Source organism: Artibeus jamaicensis, unplaced genomic scaffold (assembly GCF_021234435.1).
Source record: "Artibeus jamaicensis isolate MK-2021 breed Jamaican fruit bat unplaced genomic scaffold, CSHL_Jam_final contig_477, whole genome shotgun sequence".
In the NCBI taxonomy this organism is placed as follows: domain Eukaryota; kingdom Metazoa; phylum Chordata; class Mammalia; order Chiroptera; family Phyllostomidae; genus Artibeus; species Artibeus jamaicensis.
The window spans coordinates 8615152-8635727 of NW_026521854.1; the positions used below are offsets into that span (position 1 = coordinate 8615152).

The 20576-nt window shown below is 54.0% G+C and overlaps 2 protein-coding genes across 2 annotated transcripts; both read left to right on the plus strand.

Moving 5' to 3' along the window:
* The first annotated feature begins 1728 nt into the window (after positions 1-1728).
* Positions 1729-6880, plus strand: PGLYRP2 (peptidoglycan recognition protein 2). Its single transcript, XM_037141906.2, has 5 exons — positions 1729-1940; positions 2993-4120; positions 4887-5097; positions 5540-5837; positions 6710-6880. Exons 1-5 carry the CDS (start codon positions 1850-1852, stop codon positions 6797-6799), a joined length of 1818 nt encoding a protein of 605 aa, XP_036997801.2. The 5' UTR covers positions 1729-1849; the 3' UTR covers positions 6800-6880.
* A 384-nt stretch (positions 6881-7264) lies between these two features.
* On the plus strand, positions 7265-19651 carry RASAL3 (RAS protein activator like 3). Its single transcript, XM_037141905.2, has 18 exons — positions 7265-9155; positions 9292-9626; positions 11339-11469; positions 11577-11655; positions 11765-11826; positions 12212-12282; positions 12909-13035; positions 13122-13220; positions 13674-14216; positions 14532-14676; positions 14933-15077; positions 15896-16132; positions 16219-16420; positions 16527-16645; positions 17578-17968; positions 18241-18398; positions 18938-19001; positions 19123-19651. Exons 2-18 carry the CDS (start codon positions 9305-9307, stop codon positions 19264-19266), a joined length of 3039 nt encoding a protein of 1012 aa, XP_036997800.2. The 5' UTR covers positions 7265-9155; positions 9292-9304; the 3' UTR covers positions 19267-19651.
* The last annotated feature ends 925 nt before the right edge of the window (positions 19652-20576 follow it).

Sequence of the window (20576 nt, forward strand, 5' to 3'; positions counted from 1 at the left end):
TAAGATGATTAAATAAAACCACAAGCTCCCCCCGCCACTCCAGGCACAATCAGTGGGAGAATCAGAGGGACAAACTCAAGGTTTATAATGCTGACTCAAGGCCGCTCCCAGACCAGGGGGGCATCAGGCGGAATCTCACGGACAGCCACCCCACAGCACCCCGGGGCTCCCCTCTGGTCCACTCAGGGCCACCAGGACTAGGGCGAAATGAGCGAGGCACAAACACAGGATCAGAATTCTTTTTTAAAATTTTATTTCTTTATTTTCAGAGAGAGGGGAAGGGGTGGAGAAAGAGAGGGAGAGAAACATCAATGTGTGTTTGCCTCTCACATGGCCACCACTGGGGACCTGGCCCGAAACCCAGGCATATGCCCTGACTAGGCATCGAACCAGCAACCCTTTGGTTCACAGCCTGCACTCAATCCACTGAGCTACACCAGCCAGGGCAGAATTCTTTGTTTTTCCTTTTACCTCTGGCGCCAGTAATCTCTGTACAGCACTGTCCCTGATCCTATCTCCATCTATTATAAAATAATATTTTTTCATTGTAGCCTTCTTGCATTCACTTTGGTCTATTAAAATATTGTTTAACTTGTTGACTGAGATTTTTGGCACCACCTTAAATTTTGTGCCGGAGGAGGATATTTCACTCTCCTCATTCTAGCCCCTGACCTGGATGGACACACAGACCTCTTCCCGCACACTGTTCTACCAGGCAGAGCCCCGTTCCCGTTGGAAACTAGGACTCAGAGATTTCCTCGATTTCCCTGGGGAATGGCCCCCATTCACTCCCTCCCTTAGGACCCTACTCCCTGAGCCTCCACTGTGTCCCCAAGCTTCGTGCTGGGTGATGCTGAGTCCCCAGAAGGAAGACACTGGATATCTGAGCAGGCTCCCCCTGGGGAATCCCAAGCCTGGCTCAGCCTGGGCATTCCCAGGCCCGCCCAGGGCTTGCGCTTTGCTGAGTGCCCAGCCTAGTGGGTACCCTGGAAACTCCCCAGGCTGGTTTCAGAGTGGGAAGCCCACAGTGAAGCAATTTTCACAGCACCCCGGTCACACTGGGCCCATCCCACCTGACACTCAAATAAAGGGAGGTAGGCTCACTTCTGCAGGACTCGGCCACAGCCTGGGAGAAGGGGAGAACCCCTCACTATCAACCCAGGTGAGCCAAGAAACCAGCTCCTGGGGCAAAGCCAGGGTCCAGAAGGCCCTGGGCCCAGTCCCTGCTCTCAGCTACATCTGGTGGCTTTGGACCAGGAGCTGGAACTGAATAAGAAAAGACATCTCCTGGTCCCCTGGGTTCACAGCGGGCCCCAGCAAAAATAGCCCCCAGCCCCTATGCCCATTCTCCGCCTGAGCCTAACGTGCTGGCAGCAAAGGCAGGAGGCAATGCCATCTTCAGGTGTGTCCTCCTCTCCCCTCCCTCAGAACATTCAGTCTTACCAGTTGGGCTGGCACCTGACAGTCCCCTCTAGTGGCCAGCAGCAGCAACCAAATGATCAGGAAAGAGGTAGGACTTGCAGAACTGGCCTCAGTCTGCTTTTCTGGGGAATGGGCAGAGTTTGTTGGAGTCTAAACTACCTGGCCTCCAGATTCCTCCTGGGTTGGGATTGGCTTACTGACCATTGACCTCAGCCTGGACAGGATAGGACAGGAAAGCCCCTGAGAACCATATGACCTTGACCCAGAGTACTCTGTCCCTATGCCTCCGCTGCCTCCCGCCCACATCTCTGCATGGGGCAGCCGTATCATTCACCCCTGGACTTTGACAGTGACCAAACACACCACTCCGCTCTCTGTGCCTGTCTCCTTCCAGCTCTGCCAAGGTCTCCGCTGAAGTCAAGCAGCTATGCCCCCCAGGAACTGGAATCCCACAACAGTAGTCCAGGGTGTCCTCTGGATCCTGCTTGGACTGTGGCTGTGGCCGGAGCCAGGGACAGGTAGGTCGGAAGGCAGAGGCCTGTGGCCAGGACAATCGATTCTACAGAAGTGTACTGCTGTCTTCTCTGTGACCAGCCCTGTACAGGGTGAGACTAGAGACCCCAGGAGACCTCAGTCTCAAGGAACTTCCAGTCTGGGGACACAGATGCTTCCAGCTACACAGGGTCAAGGTAGGGGGTGAGGGAAAGACCTAGGGCCAGAAGAGCAAAAATCATGAAGGCTTCCTGGAGGAAGGGACACAGATCTAGGACAGGAAGGAGAAGACTTTTACTTGGAGAGAAACAGGAAAGGGCATTTTAGTCAGAGAAAAAAACAGAGGAATTACAGTGTGGACTGTCTACTGGGATTTCTGGGTTCATAATCCTGCTTCTTCCACTTCCTGTCTGTGTGACCTAAGGCAGGTCATTTCATCTCTCTGAGCTCACAAGGTCATTGTAAAGATTAAATTTGTTAAGTTATCTAAGTCACGTGGCACATAGTAAATGTTTAAGAAATGTTAGCTATTATTCAACAACTCAGCTCTGAGCCCAGCACTTCTGGGTTCCAGTTCAGCCGCTGACATTTCCTCTACAAGACACAGGCCCACCCTCTCCCTCCCTGCACATCCTCCAGACACCTTGCCCTTTAAAATTCCCCAAACTCCAATCCACCACCAAAAACTGTCCATCTTTCCCTTAGAATACCTAGGGACTCTGCCCACTTTTGTCCATCACGCTGCCACCAACCTAGCTTTGGCAATCTTTATTGCTCACCTCCACATTGTTTCCCTCTCTCTACCTTGGCCTCCTGAAAATTCACTCTCCACAGGCAGTCAAAGGAGTAATCTTAAAATGCCCCTGGTCATGAACCTGCCGTGGCTCCCCAGTGCTCACAGATAGTCTAAACTCCTTAACCTGTTGTCTGTGCCTCAGTTTCCTCATTTACACAGGATGGTGTTGGGAGTCACAGGGCTGTCAGATGGAGAGCATTGAGAAGATGTGGAAGCAGCAGCAGGAGGCTCAGGAACAGGGGGTGCTGGGCCGCTGCGCTAATGCCATCTCTCCTCCTGCAGCATCCCTACCCTTCCTCATGGACTCTGTCATCCAGGCTCTGGCTGAGCTGGAGCAGAAGGCCCCAGTCACTGAGGCCAGCCACACCGCCTCCATGTGGAAGCTGTCAGCCCACGACTCTGGTCCTCATGATCCCCTCTATCACTTCCTGCTAGAAGGATGGAGTCTCAGAGCCACCAAGTTGGATCTCCTTGCACTGAGTCCAGAGCTTCGAGGCCTGATGGAGGAGGTGGCTCGACATGATGTGCGGGGCAGGCAGGAATATGGGGTGGTACTGGCACCCGATGGCTCGACAGTGGCTGTGGAGCCTCTTCTGGCTGGGCTGAAAGCAGGACTGCAGAGGCACAAGGTCGTAAACTTGCCCTTGGACAGCACAGTCACCCCTCCGGGTGTCAGAGCCACCTTTCCAGATGCTGGAGCCATGGTTCCTGATGTAAAAGCCACCTCCCCAGGACTCAGGGATGCCTCTCCGGATGTTAGCTCTGCAGATGTGGGAGCTATGTCTCTAAATGTTAGAGCCACAAATTTCAATGTGGGAGCCATCTTTCCAGACGTCCAAGACCCCTCTTCAGATGTCCAAGTCACCTCTCTAGATGACCAAACCTCCTCACCAGATGCCAAAGCAAAGTCTCCAACCACCGTGGACAGCCTCCTGGTGGTCACCTTGGCCAGAGACCTGGGTCTGACCTTCCTCCAGGGCCCCCAGACCCAGAGCCACCCAGGCCTAGGAGCTGAGGGCTGCTGGGACCAGCTCTCCATCCCCAGGAACTTCACGCTCCTGGCCCCTGGGGCATCACTGCTTACGATGGCCTTCCTCAATGGTGCTCTGGATGGGGTCCTCCTTGGAGACTACCTGAGCCGGGCCCCTGAGCCCCGGCCACCCCTTAGCCACCTCCTGAGCCAGTATTATGGAGCTGGGGTGGCTGGAGACCCAGGATTTCGCAGCAATTTCCGAAGGCAGAACGGAGCTGCTCTGATTTCAGCCCCTGCCCTGACCCAGCAGGTTTGGGGCACCCTCATCCTGCTACAGAGACTGGAGCCAGCACACCCCCAGCTTCAGGGCATGAGCCAAGAACAGCTGGCACAGGTGGCCACCCTTGCCACCAAGGAGTACACTGAAGCCTTTTTGGGTGAGAAGGGCCCCCTCCCCCAGTACTCTCCCTCTCACGGAGACAGACACTCTCAGCCCCAGGCGGTCAGGGGGAGCCAGGACTAGGAATTCCAGAGGGGGAAACAGGTCTCTCGCTGAGGAGACAGGGCAGCTGCAGAGGTAAGCAAAGGCTAAATTTAGGTCTTGAAGGATGAATAGGAGTTCATGTAACGACAACAACAAAAAAAGTGAGGAAGCAGGCACTGCAGGAGGTGGGCTCAACACATGCAAAGGCACAGAGATTGGAATAAAAATCAGCCAGTTATTCCTTGCATCTTTAGGTGAGTTGCTTCACTGCTCTGAATCTCATTTTTCTCATTGAAGTGGGGTTAATCTGCTACCTCTTGGATTTGCTGGATGGTTTGAGAAAGAAAGCAAGTAGTACACAACTAAAGCATAATGGTTGTGGGCCAAGATTCCTCTTTCTCAGTGTGGCTGTCTCTCCTAGGCCTCAGGGCAGGGCCAGCTGAAGAGAGTGTTGTGTCCTGGGTTGAAAAGAACCTTGAAGTCTGACCTACAATTCCTGAAGGGGGTGGGAGTCATAGCTGATAATTCCGATGGGACTGGGATGCTGTAAGATTTAGTTAAGTTAGATCTTCAGGGAGGCCACTGTGGTGTGAGACTGGACTGTCCCAAAATCTGGAAGGAGGCTGGGGAAATGGCCCACAGAATGCACTCTAATGGGGGTACGGGCAGCAGGAAGAGAAACGATGACTAACCCCAGCCCTGTACGCCCTTCCCTGCAGGATGCCCTGCCATCCACCCCCGCTGCCGCTGGGGTGCAGCACCGTACCGGGGCCACCCGAAGCCATTGCGGCTGCCTCTCGGGTTCTTGTACGTGCATCACACATACTTGCCCGCATCCCCCTGCACGGCCTTCGAGAGCTGTGCGGCGAAAATGCGCTCTATGCAGCGCTTCCACCAGGACACTCGTGGCTGGGATGACATCGGGTACAGGTAGGCGGGGCCTGGGGCAGGGCAGGGCCAGTTACTAGGTGCAGAGCTTGAGTGGGCGGAGCCTAACTCTGGAGGCAGGTTGGACCAGAGCAAACTTGGTGGAAGGGAGGAGTGGGGTGGGTGGGGCCAAGGTGGAGAGGGGAGTGACCTAAACTAGGGTGGGACCCTCTGGGACTGAAGCCCTGCAGTGATGGGGTTAGGCCTAAGACAGAAAAGTGCTATGAATTGGGCAGGAGCTGGACTTGAGATAACTTGAAGAGGTCGGACAGAAAGGGGCGTAGCTAATGCCCGAGAAATAGGAGAGAGGGTTACTGGGGTGGCCTCTGGTGGAGTGGGACGAGGCAGGACTAGGCAGAGACAGTGCGACCAGGCAAAACTTGGCACAGACATCGGGCAGGGCACCCCTGATGACACAGGTTGGCTGCCTCCTTCTCCTCCGCAGTTTCGTGGTGGGCTCAGACGGCTACGTGTACGAGGGCCGCGGCTGGCACTGGGTAGGCGCGCATACACTAGGCCACAACTCCCGAGGCTTCGGCGTGGCCTTCGTGGGCAACTACACTGCGGAGCTGCCTGCAGATGCTTCCCTGCGCACTGTGCGGGATGTACTTCCCAGGTGCGCAGTGCGCGCCGGCCTCCTGCGGCGGGACTATGCAGTGCTTGGCCACCGCCAGCTGGTGCGCACGGAGTGCCCTGGTGACGCGCTCTTCCACCTGCTGAGCACCTGGCCTCACTTTGAAGCGGTGAGTCCGTGACGCCCGTACTACCTCGGCCTGCGATCCATCTGACACAAGCTCAGCTCCTTACCCTGCCTGCCTGCCCCCCCCCACCTGAGCAAGCCCCTCTCTTTCCTGTAACCCCTACCGCCCGCACAGCCTCAGCCAGGTCCCTAACCTCCCTTGTAGCCTTCCTATTCAGTCAGCCTAGTCCCAGCTTTTAAGTTGTTTTGATTGCAACATTTCCTCCGCCTGCACAACCTCAGCCTAGCCCCTGATCCAGCCACCTTGTTGTTTGCCCAGCTTTCAATTTGTCTGCCCTCTCAACCAGGGCATGGACCCTGACTCCTCCAGCAGCCCCTTTGCCCTTGCAACTCAGCCTGGCCTGCATCACCTATACCCAAGTCACAATGCTTCTGCCTGCACAGCCTCATCCCAGCCCACCTAACCTTGGGCTCACCCCTGGCCCCTACTCAAAGGACCTCTGTATACACAACAGTAACCTAACTGGTGTTTCCCTGCAGAAAACCCCTTTGCCTGCACATCCTCTGTCCAGTTCCTAACTGTAGGGTTCAGTCTTCTGTCCAGACAATCTCATCCCTGAGGATGCTTGCGCAGCCCCAGCATCCCTGACCCTTGATAACAATTCTTATGCTGGAGCAATCCAGCACAACCTTGGCCCCAGACCCTGACCTCAATCACCACAAAAACACCCCTACTCACACACCTGCACAGTTTTGTGCTACCTGTACACTACCACTCTATGTCATTAAGCTGGCCTGTGATTAGTTGTACCCACCCCCTCACTTTCTCTTCTTCCTCATACAGGCTTCCACCATGAGGAGAGGCAGCCCAGCCTCCCCCTCCCCCCAAGCCTCACACTCTCTTGTCTTTTCTAGAATGTGAAGCCAAGAATTGCCAGGAGGGCCTCTAGGATATCTAAGAGGAAGCTACCTCTAGCGACCCTGCCAGCCACAGGCCTCCAATAAAGAGACAGTGGAAAGAAAGTCTGTGGCTATGCATTATGTGTTTGCGCATGTTGTCTTGGTCTGGATTTGCTCAGAATCAGACCCTGAGACAAAAATTCCAGTACAAGTAGTTGGGGAGGTCATCCCAGGACACATCATTTGGGGAACAAGGAAGAGAGGTAGGGAAGGGAAGGCAGCCCAGAAACGGCACCTTATCAAGCAAGTTGGCACTGGGGGCAAATGGAGCTCAATGCCAATGGGGACCTCTGGGAGACAGTATAGGACATGCCCTAAAGTCATTCCACTGAAGTGGTGAGGAAACTGGAGTATTAATCTTTCAACTCCCATAGCCATTGGCCGAGGACTTCTCTTAAGGAGGTGCTAATTCTCTGGCACTTTGGGGCTGCTTGTTGCATGGGCTCCATCTGTCAGAGAAAGTACTCCAGCAAAAACACAGGGAGGTGGGAGTGGAGCCAGAATGCAATGAGGTGGTAAATGCTCAGAGACATGGAGGAACATAAGAAGGCTCCACATGAGTGTGTAGTGGGTGGCCTGATGCGGTATGAATAAAATGGGTATATCTAAGTTGTGTGCACCTGCCTGTTACATCCAGCTCCAGAAGGGTCTTTGGCTCTCACCCAACACCCTCCTCTTCAGGATGAGTTATAGAATCTGTGAAGCCCAGTACAAATGGAAATGCAGGGCCCCTTGTTCAAAAAACAAGAACTTCAGGACAGCAATAGCAGAGCATTAAATCAAATGTAGTGTGGAGCCCTTCTGAGCATGGAGTCCTGGGTGACTGCACAGGCCACATGCCCTTCAAGGTGATTCTACCCACCCTACCCTGTGGATTCTTGTCACCCGTGCCTTTGCACAAACCAGTTCTTCTACCTAACATGCTCTTCTCACAGCCAGCTCCTTCTCATGCTTCAGGTTGCAAATGCACCTCCTCAGGGAAGCCTTCCTGAGGTTTTTCCAGCTCAAAGAACAACACTTCTGTTCAGCCTCTCCATCCCAGTCCTCCTCGCCAGGTAGGGGTTGCCCTGCACTGTGAGTTTCAGGAGGGCAGGAATCATGTTTGTTTCATTCCCTGTAGCTTCTGTGGCACCTAGCACGCAGTGGGCACTCAGGAAACCTTTTTTTGAATAAAAGAAGGCTCCTATTATAAACCTTCTGAAACTGATATTATCATTGTGTTGTACAAATATGGAAAGTGAAGATCAGAGAGGAAGTGACTTGCCTGAGGCCACACAGCAAGAAAAGGACCAGCTGGGACTGGAACCCACTCATGGGCCAGGATTCTACTGACTCTCATGTTGACTCACTTATTTCTCGGAACAATAATTGCCTGCCTCTTTTTCATGATAACATTTATGAGGAAAGTGCATCAATGAGTTTTCACAACCTAACACATCCGTGTAACCAACATCCTGCTTAAGAAATAGACATATTAAATGTATGTTATGTGGCTTTCGCCTCAAATTTTTTTTTAATCCTCACCTGAGAACATGCTTGTTGAATCTTTAGACACAGAGAGAGCGAGAGAACATTGACATGAGACTTCTATCGGTCACCTCCTGACCAACCCCAGCTGGGATGGAATCTGTACCCTTTTGGTGTATGGGATGACGCTCAACTGACTGAGCCACCCGGCCAGGGCTTTCACCTCAATTTTAAAAGCAGAGATAAAAATCATGATCAGCTCCCAGAATCCTCCCTCATGCCCCTCCCCAGGACCCCCTCCAAAGGACACTGACTGCCATACTTGTTGCATATTGTCTTGTCTACTTTGGAACCTAATATACATGGAACAATACAGTGTATAGTCTTTTTTTTTCCTTAGCATTGTTTGTGATTTATCTGCGTTCAATCACTCAGTAGTTTGTTCACTCTCCTTGCTGAATTACATCAATCTACCCATTCTATGGTACGTGGACACTTGAGTTGTTGCCAGTTTGAGGCTATTATGAGTAATGTCAATGGGCATGTCTATTGGGTGAACTGCTGGGTCAGATGAGAGGCATATGGTCAATGTTTGTCAATTAGACCAGTTTTCCAACTTGGGTGAATCAGTCTACACTCTAACCAGCAGTGGATGAGAGTTCCAGGGGCTCCATGTTCTCACCAGCCTGTGCCCATTTTGCAGAGAAGGCAACTGAGGCTCAGAGAGGGGCATGTACTCCCTCCTGATCACTGAGAGATTCTGGTTTCTGCTCTGTCACCTCCTCTCCCCCTGCATCCTGCCCTCACTGTGTCTTGCCAGCCTGCCTGTGGGGTGGGGTGGGACAGATAGGGTCACGTGGACTAGCGTTCGGTAGGAGGAAGCCAGGCAGTGTGCAGAAGGTTTGCTGCTTCTGAGGCTGGTCAGGAAATCAAGGTAAGAGAAGGAATGAGTGTGGCCCCCGGGGGGTGGGGAGGTTTTCTGGGGGCAGAGCTGAGATTAGGGAGGGGGCTGAGATAAGGGCAGCATGTGGGCAGACTCAAACCAGAACTGTCACCCTCTCCTCCCCCAGGAGAATCCCCACCATGGACCCACTACCAACACACCAGTCCTCTGAAACCCAGCCTGCAGCCCCATCCCCACTAACCTCCTATCGCTGGCACACAGGAGGAGGTGGGGAGAAGGGGGCTGGAGGGTTCCACTGGAGCCGCCTTGCGGGCTGGGGGAGAGCACTGAGCCACCAGGAACCCATAGTCAACAGCCAACCAGCTCGTCGTTCGCTGTTCCGTCGTGTCCTCTCTGCGCCCACCAAGGAATCACGCCCAAGTCGCCCCCGAATATCCAAGGGCCTTTGGGGGAGGCATAAGAGCCCAGCACTGGAGCCAGAGCCAAGACCAGAAGCTTCAGGTACGTGGCTCCCCCACCCAGAGCTTGGGCCGGATGCTTGGGTTTTGTCTGCCTCCAGAGCATCAGACTTACAGACACAGGAAGTTGTGGGGAGTGCAAAAGCCCAACAGGAAATGGCTGGGACTCAGCTGCCCTCTTCCCTCTTTCCCCCTTACCCAGGGCCTGGGGGAGGGAGGTGTAGCCAAGGGCCTGTGGGCCAGGGGGTCCACTGAGGAAGAGACAGGGAATAGGCTCTTGGCCCCGCCTGGTCTCGTCTCATGTTCAATGGCCCAGTCCCATCCTCTCCTGCCTGGATATCCATCTCAGCCTCCTCCTGCTCTCCAGCTTCCATGCCTTAGTTTCTTCACTTCCTTTGGCCTCAGCTTCCCCATCAGTTAAATGGGAATCATGATCCCTACCTGGAAGGGAATATGATTTCATTCATTCATTCATTCATTCATTCATACATTCAAGCAGAGGTCTTTGAGCATTTACTATGTGCCAGGCCCTGATTTAGGCACAGAGAACACAGCAGTGAACAAAACAATGTCACTGGCTACCCCATGAAGCTCAATGCAGTGGACATGAAAGGCAGTGAACAAGTATAAACAAGAAATGACAGATGGGGCTAGGTGGTGCACAGAGGGATCTAGAAGGGTACCATGAGCATTAGGGCTCATGTGTGAAGCACCAGGCCAGGGCCCAGCACATTTTAAGTGGTCTGTTAACAGTGGGAGTTATCATTTCTTCTTCCTCCAGTGGTAAGACAGTAGGACAGACAGGTAATCTGGGAGGGTCGGTTCAGATCCTCCTGTTCCCGGAAGCACATTTAATTTTCATCATTCACAGCCCCCATTTTGCAAATCATCCCTTCAAATTTCTCCAGGCGTCAAGTATTGCCCACTCCATAGAATCCAGAGGGAGAGCTCTTTAACAAGCAGATCTGATCTTTGCATGCTCAAGTACATTCCATTGCTCCACACAACCCCCAGGAAAAAACCCCTTCTAATTGGCACCCAAGGTCCTGTACCAGTGTCTTCCTGGACCTTCTTCTTCCCTGGCCTCTGAGTCCCCCAGACTCCTTTGTCCTTCCCTGTATTTCCCTGGGTCTTGCCACGCCTTCGCCTTTGATCAAGCTGTTCCTGCTATCAAGGCCTAGCACAAACTTACTGTCTCTGGGAGACCACTGCACTACCCCCCCCACCCTGACCTTTTTCTATCCCTTTCTCGAACATTGAATATATTCCACCTTAGACTAGTTATTTATGTAAGAAAATAGGGCGCTGTCCCGTTGTTTAACTTCTCGGACCTACACATTGAATTGGTTCAGAGAAGAATGCTTGCACCTGAGGCCCAGCTCAATCACTCGCAAGCTTGTGAATGTAGAAGAATCACTCAATCTCTCTAGGTTTCAGTTTTCTCCTTGGTAAAATGGGGGTTATAATAGCCCTTTCAGTGGCTTTGGAGGATTAAATGAGAGAAAGCATGTGAAGCAGTAAACACAGAACATGTTACATAGTAGGTCGGCTAAGTCCACTACCCATGGCCAGTGGGGACAAGGCCCAGAGAAGGACCTTGTTCAACAACTACTTGGCTGTCTGGGGTGGGGATGGGGGGATGAAGGAAAAGGGAGGCACTTAGGAGGGAGTCCCCAGTGAGCCTCAGGGAATGAAAAGGGTGGTCTGAGGTTCGAGGAGAACTCCCAGGTCTCCAGCATCTCCTCCTCTACCCAGAGCCTGAGCCAGAGCCGGAGCCCCCTAGCCCTCAGATCCCTGAGGCCCCCACCCCCGATGTGCCCATCTGGAACATTGGGGCCTTCACTCTGCTCGATGGGAGGCTGGTGCTGCTTGGGGGTGAGGAAGAGGTGAGAGAGGGCCCATGGGCCAGGGGAAGGAAGGAGGGAAAAGGAGTGGGGATAATGGAAAGGTGCCTGCCTCCCTTTTCTGACTATCCATTCCTGTGGAGGAACAGGGTCCTCGCCGGTCCCGGGTGGGGAGTGCTAGCTCTGAGGGCAGCATCCAGGTGGCCATGGGGAACCTCAGGGATCCAGGTAAGTACATGTGAATGGAGGGGAGGGCGGGGGCATCTGGGAGCCTGTCAGGTGGGGCGGAATCCAAGATGATCCCATCGCTCAACCTTCCACCCCTGACTACCCACAGACCGGACCTCTGGAAAGACTGAACCAGAGGCTGCTGGCCCCCACCAGGTCCACAACGTTCGGGTAAGATATCCAGTGGGGGGTGGAGGGAGAGCAAAGACTTCCAGAACCTCAGAGGTGAGAGAGGACTATTACTGGGCAATTCTGGGCAGGTTACTGAACCTCTCTGGGCCTCAGTGTCTCTATCTGTCAGATGGAGCTAATGGGAACACTTCCCTCTCTGGGCTGTTTATGAGAAATTAATAAAGAATGCAGAAAAGCATATGATTGGTGCTTTAGAAATGGAAGCAATTGGTTGCCTTTATTATTCCTACTGATACAGCCTGAGCTTGTGGCTGCCTAAGCTTGTGACCCCCCAAGAATAGTAGACCCTCCAGGACACCCTGAGGAAAAAGGAGCTGAGGAGGGGACACAGGGTTCTGCCCAGCTGACGTTCCTCTTCCCACAGGGGCTGCTCAAGCGGCTGAAAGAAAAGAAAAAGGCCAGGTCAGAGCTAGGAGCCAATGCCTCCCGGGATGGGTAAGAGTCTCTGAGGGGCTAGAGGGGCTGGGATTTAACATTGCCCCCTCCCCCTCATCCCGCTTATCACTCTGACCTTCAACACACACCTTCTATTTCCCCCTCTGTGTCCTGCTCTGTGTTGTTGAGCCACGCTGGGGCCACTGAAAGACCCTAGCATGGAGCCAGTTCCTCATGGAAGAGTGGGAGTAGAGTCTGACAAAATAATTCTAAAACAGGGGCTAAGTCAACATCCTGGTCTGGGAGTGTCAGGGAAGGGAACTGAGCTGAAATCTGAAGGATGGGTGGAAGTTAACTAGGCCGAGAAGAGCAGGAACAGCATTCCAGGCAGAGGGAACAGCATGCGCAAAGGCCAAGAGGTCAGGTGAAGACACAAAAACAAGGCCAGTGGGACTGGAGTTCAGACAGTGAGAGATTAAGTGAAGAGAAATGAGGTCAAACGATATCAAGAGCTATACTGCGTAAGGTCATGCAGGCCACCATGAGAAGCTGGGTTGATCCTAAAAGTGATGTGCTCAAGTCCAGTTTAGGTTTAAGTCCATCCAGGCCTCTCCTCACCCTTCAGACCGTAGGGGGTGGTGGGAGGAGAAGCAAGAAATGACCCTTATTCCCCATCTCCTCCCCAGAGCCCCCAGTGCTCTGGGCTCTCGGGAATCTCTGGCAACACTCTCTGAGCTGGACCTGGGCGCTGAACGGGATGTACGGGTCTGGCCGCTGCACCCCAGCCTCCTGGAGGAGCCCCACTGCTTCCAGGTAAATGTAGGCAACTCTTCACCTCATCCTGGCCCTTTGGATCCACCTTGGTCTCAAATGCAAACTGAAATCCCCCTCCCCAACAGGTAACATGGGCAGGAGGAAGCCGCTGCTTTTCCTGTCGCTCGGCTGCTGAAAGAGACCGCTGGATCGAGGACCTTCGTCGCCACTTCCAGCCCAGCCAGGTCAGTACTGTGGAAAGTCAGGGGCTTGAAGGCCCAGGCCACACCCGGAGCCCCAGCCCTTTTACCAACCCTGGCATAGCCCGCTCCTTAGACACTCTTGCCCACCCACACCTGTGCAACTACTCCGAGACCTTCCCTATCTAATACCAGTCCCCTGCACAACGACCCACGCCCCTTCTTTTCAATCTGAATCCCATTCACACCCAAAACTCCGCCTACCAAGTAGTCTCCAACTCCCCACCCTACGGCTGTTCCACAGCACCCTATAGAACCCATCTATCCGGGAGATCATAGAACAGCTAAAGGTCTTCCGCTTGACCACCTTGGGGCCCCTGTGGCCCAACTTTCTTCCCCCAAGGGCCCAGCGATCTCCCAGGGGACATGGGCCTCATATTTCACCTCCGGTGCCCACCACCGAGCACCCACTCCTCCCTCCACCACTCTGTTCCGCAGGACAACATAGAACGAGAAGAGACATGGCTCAGCGTGTGGGTGCACGAAGCAAAGGGGCTGCCACGAGTTGCGGCGGGGCAGCCTGGAGTGCGGGTTGAGCTGTGGCTGGACGGCGCCCTGCTGGCGCGCACGGCACCGAGGGCTGGTCCGGATCCACTCTTCTGGGCAGAGCGCTTCCACTTCGAGGCGCTGCCGCCAGCGCATCGTGTGTCGTTGCGGCTGCGCGGAGCGAGCCCAGGAAGCTCGGTTCTGGGACGCGCGACACTGGCACTAGAGGAGCTGGGAGCCTCCGGAGCGCCCGCCGCGGGCCTGGAGCGCTGGTTCCCGCTGCTTGGTGCGCCAGCCGGCGCGGTGCTGAGAGCGCGCATCAGGGCTCGGCGCCTGCGCGTGCTGCCGTCCGAGCGCTACAAGGAGCTAGCAGAGTTCCTCACTTTCCACTACGCACGCCTCTGCGAGGCACTGGAGCCCGAGCTGTCTGCGCAGGCCAAGGAGGAATTGGCGGCTGCCATGGTGCGAGTGCTGAGGGCCACCGGGCGAGCACAGGTGCGGTGCGGCGACTGGGCGGATCCCGATGTCCAGACTAAGTGGCACCTGCGAGGGCCGGGGCTCCCTGAGGGGTGGGGCCTGAGATTCCGCGGTGAAGGTCTGGGCCTGAGCTGAGCCTCAGCTCTGAAAAGCTTACATTTCTGCTGTGAGAGGCAGAGGTTCTGGCCTGTTAGGTGCTCCAGCAGAAAGGGCCGGGCCTGACCTGTAACTGTGGGGGGCAGGGCCTGTGCCCAGGTGGGAAGGACTCACCAAGGGCAGGGATTCCCCCTGGCTCGGTCTGTGCCCAGGCAACATGACACCCACTATGTCCAGGCATTGGTGACAGACCTGGGCACCGCGGAGTTGGCACGCAGCGGAGGCCGTGAGGCACTGCTGTTCCGGGAAAACACATTGGCCACCAAGGCCATCGATGAGTACATGAAGCTGGTGGCACAGGACTATCTCCAAGAGACGCTGGGTGAGCAGGGCAGGGGAAGGGGTATGACATAAGCCTGCTGGGAGGACTAGGGGGTCCCAGGGGAGATCAGGGAGTCCCTGGGGAAACTGGGTTCTGGCAGTAGGTGATGCCTTGGGGGTGCTGGGGTCCTGGAGGTAACTGGGGACTCCTCAAGACGTTAGGTGTCCCCTCAGTACATTGGAGATAGACTGGAGGTTGGGTGTGGTGAGTCCTGGTGGTCATGGCCCTGGCCCCTGTCTGGCTGTGCTGGATGTAGGACAGGTCGTGCGGCGTCTCTGTGACTCCACTGAGGACTGTGAGGTGGACCCCAGCAAGTGCCCAGCCTCAGAGCTGCCCCAGCACCAAGCCAGACTGCAAAACAACTGTGAGGAGGTCTTCCAGAATATCATCCACTCCTACGAGTAAGAATCAGGGCTCCAGCACCTGAGCCTGATCCTGCTTCCCAGCCACTGTGCTAGTTGCCAGATAAAATACAAGGTGCCCAGTTAAATGGGATGCAATATTTGGGACATACTTATGCTTAAAAATTATTTATTTTTTTATCTGAAATTCAAGTTTAAAGTTATTTCAGAGTTTTATTTGCTAACTCTGGCAACTCATTCCCAATGTTATGCCAACTAAACCCATTAACCTTGGATGCAATTCCTTGCCCTTTAAACACAAGTGACCACATACCCTAATTTCATGCCACCTGACCACAGTTAACATAGAGCCTCAATCTTATGACCTCTGATTTGAGGTGATAATCGTGCCCTCAATCCCATGACCCTTGGCCTTAATCGACCCTCTACTGCAAATTCCATGCAACTGATCACAGAAAACCTGGGATTCCAGTTCCTTGACCTCTGACCTGTATGCCGAATCCCATGTTACCTGGGACATCAATAGCATGATTTCTGCACCCAGACGACCCTGTGAGCGCATTCTATGTTATATTATGTACTCTATTGGGCACCACAATCTCATATGATAGCAAGATCCCAAGGTCATGGCCTCTGTCCCCATGTGAACCTGTACCCCCAACTCCAAGATTACTGACTCCAGAAGTCACCACAGTAGCACCAACATAAATCCTGACCCCAAGCATCATTATCCCCGATGTGGCCAATCCTGGAACTCAGAATGCAGGTGACTCCTGATACCTGACCTTAGGAGTTCGATCATCCATGAACTTTATTCCCATATACTCCCCTTTTGACCACTGCCTATTCTGCCCCAGTTGGTTCCCAGCAGAGCTGGGCATCATTTTCTCAGGTTGGAGAGAAGCATGCAAAGCCCGTGGCTCCGAAGCGCTGGGCCCCCGGCTGGTGTGCGCCTCTCTCTTCCTGCGGTTCCTGTGTCCCGCCATCCTGGCACCCAGCCTCTTTGGCCTCGCACCAGAGCACCCAGCACCTGGCCCAGCCCGCACCCTGACACTGATTGCCAAGGTCATCCAGAACCTCGCCAATCATGCCCCGTAGGTGCTGGAAGGCTGAGGGGCAGAGTGGGGCCATGGGGGTGGCAGATGCAAGACCTGACCCACTCAGTTGGACTCTGACCCAGGTTTGGTGAAAAGGAGGCCTACATGGGCTTTATGAATAGCTTCCTGGAGAATCATGGACCTGCCATGAAACACTTCCTGGACCAAGTGGCCATGGTTGATGTGGATGCAGCACCTAGTGGTTACCAGGGCAGCAGCGACCTGGCCCTCCAGCTGGCAGTCCTGCATGCCCAGCTCTGTACCATCTTTGCTGAACTTAACCAGGTGTGACCTGAGCCTAGAGCCCAGGACATGGCATAGGGTGGAAAGAGGGCAGGGAAATTCTGTCCCCAGAGAGCTTGCTCATCATCTTCCCTACATGCCTCACCAGGCAACCCGTGACAACCTGGAACCTCTGCCCACCATCCTGCAAGCCATAGAGGAAGGCCGGCCTGTACCTGTGTCTGTGCCAATGCGTCTTCCACCACCCCCAGCCCAGGTCCACTCCAGGTAACCTGCCTGCCTCCAGTCTGGTCCAGTTCTGATGGCTGAGAGAAGGGGCAGGGCCAAAGGCAAGCACAGGGTCTGGCTGGGATCAGAGGTAAAGGCAGGATTATGTGAAGTCAGGATTATGTCAGGGGTCAGGCCCAGGATCACATCGGGGTCAGTGGCAGAAACAGTGTTGGGTGGAAGTCAGAGGCTGGAGGCGGGGTCGTCCAAGGGGTCAGGGCGAGGCTCACGGTGTGGTCAGATGGTAGGCACTGGACCAGATTGAAGTCCAGGATGGAAATTGGTCATTTCAGAGGTAAGGGAGAAACCCCATCTGGTGTCAGAGAGAGAAAATGACATTGTGGTCAGCAATGAAGCTCAGGGTTCAGTGAGAGATTGACAAGGGGGTTTAATCGGGGATCAGAGTCAGGTCAGACATTAAGATACACCATCAAGGGTTATGGACAGGTTAATGTTGTAAGCAGAGGTAAGGGGCAGATGGGTCAAGGGTATGGGCAGAGTCATGTTTGAGGTCAGAGGTCAGACCACCGTCTTTCAGGGGGCAGGTCAGAGACAGGTCAGTCTAAAGTCAGAGGTTGGGGGTACAAGGGGGTCAGTTAGGAAGAGGATACCCTTGTGAGCAGAGATTGAGCCCAAGGTCAAATTGGAACTGAAGTTACAGAGAGGGTCAAGTCAAGGGTCATACTGTGTCAGAGTTCAAGACAAGTCTAGAAAAGAGTCAAAAGTTAGATTGGGGTTGGTGTCAAAGGATCATAGAGAGGACAGTACTGTCGGAAGTTCAGAACAGGGTCAGAGGTCAACATGTGATCCTGTCAGCAACTGGGTTACCCAGGAGTAAAGAAATCATGGGTGTGGTCATTTCAGATCAGAGCTAAGAGTAGGATCTGCTCAGGGGCCAGTCAAGGGTCTGAGCTTTTCCATCTCACCCCCAGCTTTTCAGCAGGGGAGAAGCCAGGCTTCCTGCCCCCTCGGGACCTCCCCAAGCACAGCCCTCTCATCTCCAAGAGCCAGTCCCTTCGCAGCATTCACAGCTCAGGATGTTGGGCCCTGCAGCGGCCAGACCAGGAGCAGCCCCGACGGCTGCCCCAACCTGTGCAACGCACGCAGAGTGTACCGGCTGGCCGCCCAGCTCGCCGCCGCCCTTCCGCAGGCCCCCGGCCGCGACCCAAAGGCTCTTTACTCACAGGCCCCATGCCCCGCGGCTGGCCCCGCACCGGGGCGTCGGCCTCTCTTCCTCGGAAGCCGTCAGTACCCTGGCAGCGCCACCTGGACCAGCCGCGAGACAGAGACCAGGCGCCAGGCACGCACCGTCCCATGGGCAAGGTAAGGCCCAGCCCAGGTCCGCACACCGAGGGCAGAGACGAGACTTGTAAACTAGGCAGGTCTGGGTTCAAATATGAGCTCCCTGAGTCGTGCTACCTCGGACCTAGCTCGATCCTCTTGGAGCCTCAGTTTCCTCCTCTGTATAAGTGAACGAGGTTCCCCAAGAGATAGGTAGTGAGGAGGTAGAGCGCAAGGACCAGGCAGATCAGGGTCTTCAGGGAGAAAAAGGGGTGGGACTGTGGGTCAGGTTACAATGGCTTCCTGCCCTACAGCTGGCCGAGCTGCAGTGCGAAGTGGCCGCCCTGCGTAAGGAACAGAAGGTGCTGTCCGGCCTAGTGGAGTCGCTGAGCACACACATCCGGGACTTGACTGAACAGCAGCAGCAGCTTCGCGGCCAGCTGGAACACCTGGACTCCAGGCTCCGTGGAAGGTGAGTCCTACCTCTCTATTAGCTCCACCCCCCGGGTAGACCCGCTATACATAACCAGATCACCCAGGCCTTACTTTCATTCAGGCCTTGTCTCTCAGTCAATCAGTCTCACTCAAATCCCGCCAGGCACGGTCACGCCCCAACTTACCTGTCTAAAACCCACCTCTTAAAGCTCTGCCAGTACCTAGGTGAGCCCGACTGCAGGTCCCTGGCAAGTGGTCTGGTCAGGCCCTATTCCTCAAACAGGCCCTACTAAGCAGGTTGGGCCAGGCCCTCTCCGTCTGGGCACGCCCCCATCCTGGTCATCACTCCACCCAGGATGGACCAAGCCCTGACTCCAAAGGTTTTGTTTGTCCTTTCACCCTAGGCATTCCAGGCTCTGATAGAGCCCCTTCAAGTTTACCGAGGCTTCTTTCCCTATTCTGCACAAACTCCACCTTTAACTTCAAGCTCCGCCTCCCTGACCCTAGCTTTCCAATCAGGGGCTGGAGGGGAGTTCCCCAACCTCTGAGCTTCCCCCTTGCTCTTGATTCCCACAGGACCTCGCATTTGAATCTAGAGTGCGACCCTCCAAGCAGTGAAGCTCACTGTCTGAAAAGTCTGGTGAGACACACACACACCCCACCCCTGTGACCGGATTCTGGGGCAGATGTGGGAAGTGAGGAAACGAGAGTTGGGGTGCCACTCTCCCCTGGCTCTGAGCCCACTGCCGCTGCCTCTCCAGGAACATCGCCTGGTTGAGATGGAGAGTTCTCAAGCCCAGCTGAGGGAAGCCATCCAGAGCCTGCAGTTCCTTCCATGGACGCCAGAGACCCGGAGCCAGCCCTTGCCCCTCAAAGCACCCTTCGTCAACGGAGACACCACCTGAGCTGCCCACGCCACACCACAGGGTCTGGGAGCAAAGAGTGATCCGTATTAGGGGCCCTACCTCAGCCCTACATGGCCTACAGTGTGGAGTGGAGCTGTAGGTGGCAACCAGTCTGGCACTGTGAGGTTGCCCAGTAAAACCTTGATCTCAGTGAAATCAGTGGTTTCTTTGTCCCTAAGTGTTGCCAATCAGAAAGCAACCCCTCTCCTAAATTCTCTCCTAATTGGAAGGAATGAAAGGGGAGATGTAAAGACATTCTCACTAGCTGTGTGACTGCAGGCCTTCACTGTCTTAGAGCCTCAATGTCCTCATCTGTAAGTCAGATCTAAAGGTCCTTACACAGTAAAAGATCCGTTGCTTAAAGTATTCAAAAAAAGGTATTCATCATTTGTTAGGCCCTACATCTACTTAATGAAGCCCAGATCCCCACTAGATCCCACCTCCACCAACTTCCATGCCCCATTTGAGAGTATCTTCCAGGGTCCCTAAATCCCATACTAGCTCCTTCATGAGAAGGAGAGCATGAGTCTGGGAAGCAGATGAAGAAATAGGTGGGTAAGTGTGGAGGTAGCTGAGCTCTGTGGCTGTCGGCTCGGTAAATGAGTGAACATTTGAATTATGGGGGAGGGGTAGAGTGGATGGGACATAGGCAAATGAATAGGTTAGCATTTGCTAGATGTTTGCACTAGTGGATGAGTAGTTAAGTAGGTGGTTAGTTTGGATGGGTACATCTGCCTAGAAAAAGCCCATATCATACTAGGAAATCAATATTTGAATTAATTGAGCATGTGGTTATATATGTTGTTCATACGACATTTGTTAAAGTGTCCTGAGACTCTTGAGCTGGCAGTGGGTAAACAGTAATGAATTAGACAGGACTTCTATCCTCAGGGAATGTACACTCTCATGGAAGAGGCAAACAAGTAAATATGCAATTGATGGGTGGATGGATGTTTGGGTAGGTGGTGAAAGGTTCTGAGTAGAGAAGGGTGGAGGTGTATAGATAAGTAGGTATTCATTTGGGTGGTAGTAGATGGACAAGTAGATGAGACATGATGGGTGAGTTGAATGGATGTTTCGATGGGTTGATGGGTGTGGGGATTTTGGAGTATGGTTAGCTGGCTAACAGGATCTGGCATTAGTTGAATGGTAGATGAGAGGTAGATGGGTGGTTTGAGTGAGTCTTTGGATGGATGGATGGGTAGGTGTTGGACAGGTGGATGGATAGGTGGTTAGTTGATTGGATGGGTAGATGTACGGTTGATCAATTCAGTTGTGTGGATGAATGGGTGGAAAGCTGCATGATTAGA